The 14,290-nt window shown below is 38.8% G+C and overlaps 1 protein-coding gene across 1 annotated transcript in view; it reads right to left on the reverse strand.

The window, feature by feature from the left end:
- Nucleotides 1-960, reverse strand: part of LOC129476122 (HCLS1-associated protein X-1) — a 49,382-nt gene extending 48,422 nt beyond the window's left edge. The window contains exon 1 of the mRNA XM_055268737.2: nucleotides 878-960. Within this exon, the coding sequence (XP_055124712.2) occupies nucleotides 878-929 (52 nt within the window). The 5' untranslated portion in view covers nucleotides 930-960. The remainder of the gene's footprint in view (nucleotides 1-877) is intronic.
- Between the last annotated feature and the right edge of the window lie 13,330 nt (nucleotides 961-14,290).

The raw sequence follows: 14,290 nt of genomic DNA on the forward strand, positions 1-14,290 counted from the left end.
CATGGAGGCCAGGCTACAAATTTGCATGTACAGAGTTACTCTCTGAAAATGAGCTCTAGTAGTCCCTACTTCATTAATTTTGTGGTGCTAACTTCATTTACTAATTTAGTTTTTGCTTTATTAATTTGCTTAGAATTGCTTTAACATTTTAAATGCCAGTAGCAATTCCTCTTCCACAACTATACAATGAAAACGCGTGCTTGCATTTTCCCTTCCCATTTACTCTCTTACTTCTGCAATCTCATATACATGCCACACTTGATTTTCCAGTTTGCTAATTATCCATGGGAAATATTTGATCTCATGTTTATTCTCACTCTCCTTAACACAGGCTTCTAGCGGTTTTTATTCTTTTCCCTCTTTCTTTCAGGGGAAGAACCTAAAGAAGACCTAAAATGCTTTGGCTTTAAGATCAATACCTCTCAATTAGATGTTTCTGAGACCTTTGAATATGGGTGATTACCTCTTCTAAGAAAAGAACTGTGACATATTGCTCTTTTGAATTCACACTGTGACAACGATGTGATACACGCACAACTACTACGCAACAGGCACTAGATGCTACCATCACAAAATCCAAAGCTAACTAGTAATGGGAGAAGGGAATTATAGAAAAACTCAGAGTCTGTACTTGGAAATGATGTGCAGGCTCTACACTTTTCCATAAAATGTATGGCACTGGGCATGGCTAAGAGAAGATACAAAATAGGGAGAAGTCAGTTGTTCAAGTTTGGTGCTGCATACCTATATGCGCTCTCCCTGTAAGACAATAGCTACTCTGGAAAATGTGCTGGTATATTCGTCCATTTTCACACTGCTGATAAAGACATACTCGAGACTGGGAAATTCACAAAAGAAAGAGGTTTAATGGACTCACAGTTCCATGCAGCTGGGGAGGCCTCACAATCACGGCACAAGGTGAAAGGCATGTCTCACATGACAGCAGACAATAGAAGAGAACTTGTACAGGGAAACTCTCCTTTATACAACTATCAGATCTCGTGAGACTTATTCACTATCATGAGAATAGCATGGGAAAGACCCGCCCCCATGATTCAATTACCTCCCACCGGGTCCTTCCCATGACACATGGGAATTCAAGATGAGATTTGGGTGAGGATACAGCTAAACCATATCAGCTGGTATTCTTAGCTCTCAGGGAATTCAAGTTGCCTAGGAGCAAAAAAAATTCTCATTCTCTCATTACTGTACAGCAGATGCTGTTCATTGATGGCCGAGCTGAGCTATGAGGAGTCTCAAGACCTTCTTCAGTGGGCCTTCATAATTTAGACTTAATTATATACTCTTAGTGCTGCCTGGTACTTTTTTTTGAAAGAACATTTTTTTGATGCAACCCACAGCTGAAATACAAGGCTCAATTTAGTGTGTTTCTAATGAAATATCATATATTTGAGGAAATTACTAAGGGGAAAGCCCAAATACCATACTGGATGGATGACTTGTCTGACCACGTAGGGGCTTCCCATTTGTGCAATAGACCACTGTAATGTGTGTTTCTTGGCAGGGCTGGTGTCTTAGTTTTTTAAAAAAAAAACACCTAGTACATATGAGGGCACTCAATCTTTGAAGAACAAATGAAGCTATCATAGAAATGTGTTTATGTAACATATGTAAATATGTTACAGAAATTGGAATATTTAAAAAGTTTTAAACAAATTTGCTTCCTAGCTAAAGACAGAATAAAGAAAGAATAAGTAGCAGAGTAATAAATTTCTTTGTTTTTTTCTTCAACTTTTAAGTCCCAGGGTACATGTACAGGATGTGCAGGTTCATTACATAGGTTGACATGCGCCATGGTGGTTTGCTGCACATATCAACCCATCACATAGGTATTAAGCCCGGCATCCATTAGCTATTCTTCCTGATGCTCTCCCTCACCCCACATGCCCCTTCCTACAGGCCTTGTGTGAACCCCAGTGTGTGTTGTTCACCCCCATGTTTCTATGTGTCCTCATTGTTCAGCTCCCACTTATAAGTGAGAATGTGCAGTGTTTGGTTTTCTCTTCCTATGTTTGGCAAAGTGATAAATTTCTATCCTGTGCAAATGACAGCCTGTGCTGAGGACAGCCTCTTAACAATGATAGCTGCTTTATTTCCTAAGTAAGTTTGATAATCACAAATCAGGCATTCATAATAAAGCCAGGATCATCCCATTTTTCTTTGGTTTAAGACGTTTCATAAGGCAGGAGGATATAGTTAAACAATGATTGGCTTTTGGACTAAGAATATACTCACAAACACCGTGAATTAATTAAAAAAACAAAATAATTTGAGCATTTTTTCCTGCTGTGGCTAATATTTGACATTAGGTACATTCATTGTAAAGTTATCAATTCCAATTTTTACTGCAAACTGAAGTGGCTATTTTATTTCTCTTTCTTTCTCTTTTTAATTTTAAACAAATGTACCAGTATTATTTTCTTTCTAAATGAGTATTATCCTTCAGACTAGTCTCCTTACTGAAAATACACTCATTCCAATGATGTCCCAATTGTTCAAATAGTTTTTGTTGCTACTGTCTTCATTCATTTATTCCATAAGTGTCTGTGCCAGACACTATGGTACATCCTGGAGACAGAGTGGAGAGCAAGGCTTGGCCTCTGACTTTCCAGAGTTTTCAGTCTAGTCTCATGGTGCTGCCCTCCAGACAGTTGTGGTTCTCATAAGAAAACCACTCATTTAATAGTTTCTTTCTCTCACTAAATCCTTTCTGTCAGCCTGATTACAGAACCGATATACGTGTATCTGAATGAGTTTTTACAAATCAAATAAAACCAAAAAAGCAAACTACCTGCCACCTTAGTAGCCTTACTTCTATCCATTAGTCTCCCTCCTCTGAGTTATCCCCACTGGTCTCCCTGCTCACTATCTTAATCCACTACCATTTAAAACCCTTTAAAATTTTTATTTCTTCATTGTCCTTAAGAGAGGGTCAACACTACCCTTCTGATCTCATCTCTTGCCTCATCTCCTTCTTTTCATGTTTGGTAATCTAGGCTACCTCTGTGATGGGCATTATCTGAGACCTTGCAGATCTCAGGCTATCCTTCTGTTGCTTTTTACATGTGAAAGACAGGCTTTGATGGCTCTAAATCCTTAGGCCACTGTCATCGTCCCTGAAAACCTTGTAGACATTGCTCCTTTGTCTTTTGGTGTTTTTTTGTTGAAATGGACAAATAATAGATAACTTGATTTGAGTCTTTGCTGCTTGAGTGCTAACAGGAATCTTTTTAATAATAATTTATCAGGTTGTATCTGGATTATATATTGATCTTAGTTCAATTTTGTCTGAAATGTGGAAAATGGCAAACCTCTCCAAATCCAATTTCAGATAATTTTTCTGAACTGAAAATTTTCTTCGATTATAACTTTGATTGTTGTTTTTAATCCATTTGCTCCATTTATTTCCTCAGAAGCAACTGGTACTGGTAGGTCGAATATGTCACCTGTCTTCCACAATGGTCATTTTGTTCTCTAATCCCTACCAAGCATTTTAGAGACGTTTTTCGATATATTTCTCTGTTTCAATGATTCAGCTTTCTGTTGTGTCAAGTCTATTTACTCCTTTTGATTTATTCTTTCATCTTGATTATTGCATTTTTCTGTTTGGTTGCATCACGGGAATCTGGGATGGAAGACTGTATACATTCCTAAATGATCATGGAATGTGTTTGCTCCTTTATTTTCACTTTTATTGCAGATAAACCTCATTTTTTTTCTGATTGTCTCATACCTGTATTAAAGGCAATTTGGGAGGTTTTCTGGTGACCTCACTCATCTCACTGTCTTCCTGGAGGACAGATGTATGCATTTAAACACAACATAAATGCTGAATTCTGTGAATTTTGTTAGCATATCTTTAAAAGCACCAACATGCATTTACTGCAACTGCATTAGCCATAACCTGGATAGGTGTCCCATATTTTGTAACTATGTTCACAGTCCTTTTCTATAAATTGTAGTACTTTATGTTGATTCTTATTTTTAAATTACAAAATGCATAACTAAAACTCATTTTTCCTCTCCATGTTCTTGATGTTTTCTTGTTCTTTCCATGTCTCTTTACCATGTCTCTTAGTAAATGTAGCACCTTATATACATCTGCTAATAGCTCAATTAAAACACTACATTAAATTTTGGTCATTAATTTTATTTCCTTCAAAATGAAGATAACATTTTTTCTGATCACAAAAGTAATACATACTCTATAAAAACTCGGGCAATATAGAAGCAGGTCACATGTTTTGAAAAGAAGTTCATAGAAGGGAAAAATGATATAGGTGATAATCGTTCAATTTCTAGGGAGAAATTGATGGAACTAAATTATGCCGCCTAGGAAAGAAGTAGTTAGACCTGTAGGTGCTGTTTTATTCATTTTTTGAAATTCTTAAGATAATGTCCAGGCTCTTAGAAAAGGAAGAAAATCTTTTGCCTGATAACTCTCAGAAACTGCTAAATACTTAGGAAATACAGTTATTCAAGGCTCAAAGAATATGTAGTTCAACTATCCATTTAAAAATCAGATGTTGTACATGTTTCTAACTATCTGAAATGCCTGTATGTTTATGATAGAGGGAGCATTTAATGGGGTTGGACAGACCGGATTTCCAGACTCCAAAATACAGATGATGAATTGCAAATTCCTTCTACCTTATCCCTATGGGCTATGGTTTCCTCCTTAAAAGCTGTATTTGAATGATATATAGTGGCTGGTAGTAGCATCTAGCTCCAACCTTGGAACTCCCTTTGGAACTCTGTAAAGCTGATGGTTTTTGTTCATATTCGTTTCTTTTAAAAGAATAGATCCCATATTCTATTCTGAAGGACTGTTAGTTGGAGCAGCAATTAGTAGGACTATTAATAAGTCCTTTCAAATATAAATGTGTATGTATGCAGTTACAGATGTGACTATAAATGTGAAATGCATATATAAATAATGCATATTTTCAAGAAAAATGCAAACTTTTCTTTTTAATTTTTTTAAATTAATAGATACAACTGTACATATTTGACATGTGCAGCATGATGCTTTGGAGTATACCTACATTGAAGAATGACTAAATCTAGCGAATTAACATATGCACTACCTCACATAGTTATCATTTTTGTGCTGAAAACATTTTGCATCCACTCTCTGTATTTTTCAAGAATACATTATTAACTATATTCACCATGTTGTACAATAGATCTCTTGAACTTATTCCTCTTATCGAACTGAAGTTTTATATCCTTTGACCAACATTTCCCCAGCCACACTATAGCCACCTCAGCCTCTGGTAATTACCATTCTACTATGTTTCTATGAGGTCAACTTTTTTAGCTTCCACATATGACGGGGATCGTGTGGTATTTGTTTTTCTGTGTCTGGCTTATTTCACTTAGGTAATGTCCTCTAGGTTCATCCGTGTTGTTGCAAGTTACACGATTCCTTCTTTTTTATGACTGAATAGTATTTGTTTGTGTATATACCACATTTTCTTTATACAGTCATTAATTGGCAGACACTTAGGTTGACTCTATATCTTGGCTATTGTGAATAATGCTGCAATGAATATGGGAGTGTAGGTATCCCTTTGACATACCAATTTCATTTCCTTTGGCTATATACCCAATAGTAGGATTGCTAGATCATCTGATAGTTTAATTTTTTGAGGAATCTCCATATCATTTTCCATAATGGCTCTACTAATTTACATTTCCCCCAGAGTATGCATGTGTGTCCTTTTCTCCACATCCTTTCCAACACTTGTTATCTTTTGTCTTTTTTATTATAGCCATTCTAACAGGTGTAAGGGGATATCTCATTGTGGTTTTAATTTTCATTTTCCTCATCATTAACAATGCTGAGCATTTTTTCAAGTAACTGTTGGCCAGTTCTATGTCTCCCTTTAAGAAATATCTACTCGGGTCTTTTGCCCATTTCTAAATTAGATTACTTTTTTTTTGCTTTTGCTATGGAGTTGAGTTCCTCATATATTTTGTATATTAACCTCTCATCACATACATAATTTGCAAATATTTTCTCCCATTCTATAGATTGTCTCTTTACTTTGCTGATTTTTTCCCTTGCTGTGCAAAGCTTTTTAATTCAATGCAATGCCATTTGTCTATTTTTGGTTTTGTTGCCTGTGCTTTCAAGGTCATATCCAAAAATTATCGGCCAGAACAATGTCATGGAGCATTTTTCCTATGGTTTCTTCCAGTAGTTTCACAGTTTTGGGTCTTTCATTTAAGTCTTTCATGCAGGTTAAGTTGATGTTTATATATGGTGTGAGACAGGGCCTAATTTCATTCTCCTGCATGTGAATATCCAGTTTTCCCAGCACCACTTATGAGACTGCCCTTTCCTTGTTTTATGTTCTTGATACCTTTGTGGAAAATTAATTGGCTATAAATGTGTGAATTTATTTCTGAGTTGTCTATTCTGTTCCATGTGTCTGTTTTTATGCCACTCCTTTGCTGTTTTGATTACAATAGGTTTATCATATATTTTGAAGTCAGGTGGTGTGACGCCTCAAGTTTTGCTCTTTACAGTGAAGATTCCTATGGCTAATCAGGACCTTTGTGTCTCCCTATGAATTTAAGGATAGTTCTTTGTATTTCTGTGAAGAATATCATTGTTACGTTGATAGAAGTAGTGTTGAAACTGTAGATAACTTTGGGTAGTACAAATGTTTTTAAAATATTATTTCTTCCAATTTGTGTACAGGTGATATCTCTGCATTTATTTTTGTCTTTTTCTTTCATCAATATGTTGTTGCTTTCAGTGTACAGATGTCTTACCTCCGTGGTTAAGTTTATTCCTAAGTATTTGTGGGGTTTTGGAAATGAGATTGTTTTCCTGATTTCCTTTTCATATTGTTTGCTGATAGTGTATATGAATGCTACTGATTTTTGTATGTTATTTTGTATCCTGTAACTTTACTGAATTTGTTTATTAGTTATAGCAGTATTTTGGTAGAGTCTTTAGGGTTTTCTATATATAAAGTCATGTCATCTGCAAACAGGGATAATTTCAATTCTTCCTAATTTGAATGCCTTATTTTTTTTTTTTTTTGTTTTATTGCTCTAGCCTCAGACCTCTGTTACTATATTGAATAAAAATGGCAAGAGTGGGCTTCCTTTTCTGATATGGTGATATGGTTTGGCTGTGTCCCCACCCAAATCTCATCTTGAATTATAATCTTCAAGTGTCCTGAGAGGAACCTGGTGGGAGGTAATTGAATTGTGGGGGCAGTTTCCCCCATGCTGTTCTCATGATAGTGGTGAGTTCTCATGAGATCTGATGGTTTTGTACATGTCTGGCATTTGCCCTGCTGGCACTTCTCTCTCTTGCCACCATGTGAATAAGGACATGTTTTCTTCCCCTTCTGCCATGATTGTAAGTTTCCTGAAGCCTCCCCAGACACGTGGAACTGTGAGTCAGTTAAACCTCTTTTATTTATAAATTACCCAATTTCAGGTATTTCTTCATCCCAGCATGCGAACGAACTAATACAGTAAATTGGTATTAAGGTAGTAGGGTGCTGCTATAAGGATATCAAAAAATGTGGAAGTGACTTTGGAACTGGGTAACAGGCAGAGGTTGGAACACTTTGGAGGGCTCAAAAGAAGACCGGAAAATGTGGGAAAGTTTGGAACTTCCTACAGACTTGTTGAATGGTTTTGACCAAAACGCTGATAGTGATATGGACAATGAAATCCAGGCTGAGGTGGTCTCAGATGGAGATGAGGAACTTGTTGGGAACTGGAGTAAAGGTCACTCTTTCTATGCTTTAAGAGACTGGAGGCATTTTGCCCCTGTCCTAGAGATCTGTGGAACTTTAAACTTGAAAGAGATGATTTAGGGTATCTGGCAAAAGAAGTTTCTAAGCAGTGAAGTGTTCAAAAGGAAGCAGAGCATAAAAGTTTGGAAAATTTGCAGCCCAACAATGCAATAGAAAAGAAAAACCCATTTTCTGAGGAGAAATTCAGGCTGGTGGCAGAAATTTGCATACATAATGAGGAGCTGAATGTTAATCAACAAGACAATGGGGTAAATGTCTCCAGGGCACATCAGAGACCTTCATAGCAGTCCCTCTTATCAAAGAGAGAAAAATGGTTGCCTGGCCAGGCCCAGGCTCCTCTGCTCTGTGCAGCCTCAGGACATGGTGCCTTGCATCCCAGCTGCTTCAGCTCCAGTGGTGGATAAAAGGGGGCAAGGTACAGCTTTAGCCATTGCTTCAGAGGGTACAAGCCCCAAGCCATGGTGGCTTCCATGTGATGTTGAGCTTGTGGGTACACAGAGGTAAAGAATTGAGGTTTGGTAACCTCCACCTAGATTTCAAAGGTTGTATGTAAATGCCTGGATGTCCAGGCAGAAGGTTGCTGCAGGGGTAGAGCCCTCATGGAGAACCTCTGGTAGGGCAGTGCAGAAGGGAAATGTGGGGTTGAAGCCCCCACACAGAGTCCCCACTGAAGCACTGCCTAGTGGAACTGTGAGAAGAGGGCCACTGTTCTCCAGACCCCAGAATGGTAGATCCTCTGACAGCTTATACCATGCACCTGGAAAAGCAGCAGATACTCAATGCAAACCCATGAAAGCAGCTGGGAGGGGGGCTGTACCCTGCAAAGCCACAGGGGCAGAGCTGCCCAAGGCCATGGGAGCCCACCTCTTGTATCAGGGTGATCTGGATGTGAGACATGGAGTCAAAGGAGATCATTTTGGAACTTTAAAGTTTAATGACTGCCCTATTGGATTTTGGACTTGCACAGGGCCTGTAGCCCCTTTGTTTTCACCAATTACTCCCATTTGTAATGGGTGTATTTACCGAATGCCTGTACCCCCATTGTATCTAGGAAGTAACTAACCTGCTTTTTATTTTACAGGCTCACAGGTATAAGGGACTTGCCTTGTCTGAGATGAGACTTTGGACTTGGACTTTTGAGCTAATGCTGGAATGAGTTAAGACTTTGGGGGACTGTTGGAAAGGCATGATTGTGTTTTAAAATGTGAGAACATGAGATTTGGTAGGGGCCAGGGGCACAATGATGTGTTTTGGCTGTGTCCCCACCCAAATCTCATCTGAATTGTAATCCCCACAATCCCCACATGTAGAACCTGGCAGGAGGTAATTGAATCATAGAGCTGGTTTTCTCCATGATATTCTCATGATAGTGAGTGAGTTCTCATGAAATCTGTTAGTTTTATAAGTGTCTGGCATTTCCACTGCTAGCATGTCTCTCTCCTGCCACTATATGAAGAAGGATGTGTTTGCTTCCCCTTCTGCCATGATTTTAAGTTTCCTGAGGCTTCCCAGCCATGTGAATCTATGAATCAATTAAACCTCTTTTCTTTATAAATTACCCAATCTTGGGCATTCATAGCAGCATGAGAATGGACTAATACATTTTCTTATTTTGAATCTCTGGGGAAAAGTTTTCAAATATTCCTGTATGAGTGTGATGTTAGCATATAATATATGACCTTTATGATATTGAGGTATACTGCTTTTATATCTAATTTGTTAAGAGTTTTTACTATAAAAGGACGTTGAATTTTTTCAAGTACTTTTTCTGCATGTACTGAAATGTTTTTTTCCTTCATTCAGTTAGTGTGATATATCACATTTATTTATTTGCATATGTTGAACCATTTTGCATCCCTGGTATGAATCCCACTTAATTATGGTGAATGATCTTTTAAATGTGCTATTGAATTCAGTTTGCTATAATAGTATTTTGCAGAATATTTTTGCATCTATGTTTCTTAGGAGTTTTGGCCTGTAGTTTTTTTTTTTTCAATGTCTTCATTTGACTTTGGTATCAGGGTGATGCTGGCCTTGTAAAATGATTTTGGAAGCATTCCCTCCTATTTGATGCTTTTAGATGATTTGGGAAAAATTGGTATTTAAAAAAAAATTTGGAAAGATTCAGCAGTGAAGCCATCATTTCCTGGGCTTCACTTTGATGGGAGACTTTGTATTATTGATTCAATTGCTTTACTCATTGGTATGTTAAGATTTTTTATTTCTTCACAATTAAGTCTTCGTAGGTTGTATGCATCAAGGAATTTATCCATGTCTTCTGGGTTGTCTCATTCATTGGTGTATAAGTCTTCAAAATAATCTCTTACGATCCTTCGCATTTTCATGTTATGAGATGTAATGTCTCCTTTTTCTTTTTCTCTCTCTCTCTTTTTTTTTCTTTATACTTTAAGTTCTGGGATACATGTGCAGAACATACAGGTTTGTTACATATTGGGAGAAATTCAGCCCCGATATTTCACGTAGGTTCTCTTCTAATTTCCCTAAGTGTTGGCTGGTCTGAGAAATAAAGGGACAGAGTACAAAAGAGAGAAATTTTAAAGCTGGGTGTCCGGGGGAGACATCACAAGTTGGCAGGTTCCATGATGCCCCCAGAGCCGTAAAACCAGCAAGTTTTTATTAGTGATTTTCAAAATGGGAGGGAGTGTACGAATAGGGTGTGGGTCACAGAGATCACATGCTTCATAAGGTAATAGAATATCACAAGGCAAATGGAGGTAGGGTGAGATCACAGGACCGCAGGACCGGGGAGAAATTAAAATTGCTAATGAAGTTTCGGGCACGCATTGTCATTGATAACATCTTATCAGGAGACAGTGTTTGAGAGCAGACAACTGGTCTGACCAAAATTTATTAGGCGGGAATTTCCTCGTCCTAATAAGCCTGGGAGCACTACGGGAGACAGGGGCTTATTTCATCCCTACAGCTGCAACTGTAAAAGACAGCCAACCCTGAAGCGGCCATTTCAGAGGACTACCCTCAGGGACACATTCTCTTTCTCAGGGATATTCCTTGCTGAGAAAAAGAATTCAGCGATATTTCTCCCATTTGCTTTTGAAAGAAGAGAAATATGGCTCTGTTCCGCCTGGCTCATCAGCAGTCAGAGTTTAAGGTTATCTCTCTTGTTCCCTGAACATTGCTGTTATCCTGTTCTTTTTTGAAGGTGCCCAGATTTCATATTGTTCAACCTCACATGCTCTACAAACAATTTGTGCAGTTAATGCAATCATCACAGGGTCCTGAGGCAACATACATCCTCCTCAGCTTACGAAGATGATGGGATTAAGAGATTAAAGTAAAGACAGGCATAGGAAATCACAAGGGTATTGATTGGGGAAGTGATAAGTGTCCATGAAATCTTCACAATTTATGTTCAGAGATTGCAGTAAAGACAGGTGTAAGAAATTATAAAAGTATTATTTTGGGGAACTAATAAATGTCCATGAAATCTTCACAATTTATGTTCTTCTGCCATGTCTTCAGCCAGTCCCTCCATTTGGGGTCCCTGACTTCCCACAACGTCTACATAAGTATACATGTGCCATGGTGGTTTGCTGCACCCATCAATGCATTATCTACATTAAGTATTTCTCCTAATGCTATCCCTCCCCTAGGCCCCCACCCCCCAACAGGCCCCAGTGTGTGATGTTCCCCTCCCTGTGTCCATGTGTTCTCATTGTTCAACTCCTACTTATGAGTGAGAACATGTGGTATTTAGTTTTCCCTTCTTTTGTTAGCTTGCTGAGAATGATAGTTTCCAGCTTCATCCATGTCCCCACAAAGGACATGAACTCATCCTTTTTATGGCTGCATAGTATTCTATGGTATATATGTGCCACATTTATTTTATCCAGTTTATTATTGATGGGTATTTGTGTTGGTTCCAAGTCTTTGCTATTGTGAATAGTGCTGCAATAAACATACGTGTGCATGTTTCTTTACAGTAGATGATTTATAATGCTTTGGGTATATACCCAGTAATGGGATTGCTGGGTCAAATGGTATTTCTGATTCTAGATCCTTGAGGAATTGCCACAGTCTTCCACAATGGTTGAACTAATGTACACTCCCACAAACAGTGTAAAAGCGCCTCCTATTTCTCCACATCCTCTCCAGCATCTGTTTCCTGACTTTTTAATGATCACCATTCTAACAGGCATGAAATGGTGTCTCATCGTGGTTTTGATTTGCATTTCTCTAATGAGGTGATGCTTAGCTTTTTTCATGTGTTTGCTGGCTGCAAAAATGTCTTCTTTTGAGAAGCAGCTGTTCATATCCTTCAGCCACTTTTTGATGGGGTTGTTTGTTTTCTTTTCTTATAAAGTTGTTTAAGTTTCTTGTAGATTCTGGATATTAGCCCTTTGTCAGATGGATAGATTTCAAAAATTTTCACCCATTCTGTAGGTTGCCTGTTCACTCTGATTACAGTTTCTTTTGCTGTGCAGAAACTCTTTAGATTATTTAAATCTCATTTTTCAATTTTGGCTTTTGTTGCCATTGCTTTTGACATTTTAGTCATAAAGTCTTTGACCATGCCTATGTCCTGAATGGTATTGCCTAGGTTTTCTTCTAGAGTTTTTATTGTTTTCGGTCTTAGGTTTAAGTAGTTAATCCATCTTGAGTTAATTTTTGTATAAGGTGTAAGGAAGGGGTCCAGTTTCAGTTTTCTCCATATGGCTAGCCAGATTTCTCAACACCATTTATTTAATAGGGATTACATTTATTGATTTGCATATGTTGAACCAGCCTTGCATCCCAGGGATGAAGCCAACTTGATCATGGGGGATAAGCTTTTTGACGTGCTGCTGAATTAGGTTTGCCAGTATTTTATTGAGGATTTTTGCACTGATGTTCATCAGGGATATTGGCCTGAAACTTTCTTTTTTGGTGTGTCACAGCAAGGTTGTGGTATCAGGATGATGCTGGACTCATGAGTTAGGGAGGAGTCCCTCTTTTTCTATTGTTTGGAATAGTTTCATAAGGAATGATACTAACTCCTCTTTGTACCTCTGGTGGAATTTGGCTGTGAATCTCTCTGATCCTGGGCTTTTTTTGGTTGTTAGGGTATTAATTACTGCCTCAATTTCAGAACTTGTTATTGGTCTATTCAGGGATTCGACTTCATATTGGTTCAGTCTTGGGAGGGTGTATGTGTCTAGGGATTTATCCATTTCTTCTAGATTTTCTAGTTTATTTGTGTAGAGGTGTTTATATTATTCTCTGATGGTAGTTTGTATTTCTGTGGGATCAGTGGTGACATACACTTTATCATTTTTTATTGTATCTATTTGATTCTTCTCTCTTTTCTTCTTTATTAGTCTGGCTAGTGGTCTATCTATTTTGTTAATCTTTTCAAAAAACCAGCTCCTGGATTCATTGATGTTTTTGAAGGATTTTCAGCCTTTTTGCACTGGTTTTTCCTCATTTTTTGGATTTATGTACCTTTGGTCTTTGATGTTGGTGACCTTCAGATAGAGTTGTTGTGTGGATGTCCTTTTTGTTGATGTTGATGCTATTTCTTTCTGTTTGTTAGTTTTCCTTCTAACAGTCAGGCCTCTCTGCCACAGGTCTGCTGGAGTTTGCTGGAGGTCCACTCCAGACCTTGTTTGCCTAGGTATCACCAGCAGAGGCTGCAGAACAGCAAAGATTGCTGTCTGTTCCTTCCTCTGGAAGCTTCATCCCAGGGGGGCACCTGCCAGATGCCAGCCAGAGCTCTCCTGTATGAGGTGTCTGATGACCCCTATTGGGACGTGTTTCCCAGTCAGGAGGCACCAGGGTCAGGGATCCACTTAAGGAGGCAGTCTTTCCCTTAGCAGAGCTCAGCATTGTGCTTTGAGATCTGCTGCTCTCTTCAGTGATGGCAAGCAGGAACATTTAAGTCTGCTGAAGCTGTACCCACAGCTGCCCCTTCTCCCAGGTGCTCTTTCCCAGGGAGATGGGCGTTTTATCTATAAGACCCTGATTGGGGCTACTGCCTTTCTTTCAGAGATGCCCTGCCCAGAGAGGAAGAATCTAGAGAGGCAATCTGGCTACAGTAGCAAAGCTGCAGTGGGCTCCACCCAGTTTGAACTTCCTGGTGGCTTTGTTTACACTGTGAGGGGAAAACCCACCTAATCAAGCCTCAGTAATGGTGGATGCCTCTCCTCCCCACCAAGCTCGAGCATCCGAGGTCCACTTCAGATTGCTGTGCTGGCAGTGAGAATTTCAAGCTAGTGGATCTTATGTTTTTGGGCTCCATGGGGATGGGATCCACTGAACTAGAGCACTTGGCTCCGTGGCTTCAGCCCCCTTTCCAGGGAAGTGAATGGTTCTGTCTCACTGGCATTCCAGGCACCACTGGGGTATGGAAAAAAAAAAAACTCCTGCAGCTAGCTTGGTGTCTGCCCAAAGGGCTGCCCAGTTTTGTGCTCGAAACCCTGGGCCCTGGTGGTGTATGCACCCAAATGAATCTCCTGGTCTGCAGG

The sequence above is a fragment of the Symphalangus syndactylus genome, chromosome X (assembly GCF_028878055.3).
Source record: "Symphalangus syndactylus isolate Jambi chromosome X, NHGRI_mSymSyn1-v2.1_pri, whole genome shotgun sequence".
NCBI lineage: Eukaryota > Metazoa > Chordata > Mammalia > Primates > Hylobatidae > Symphalangus > Symphalangus syndactylus.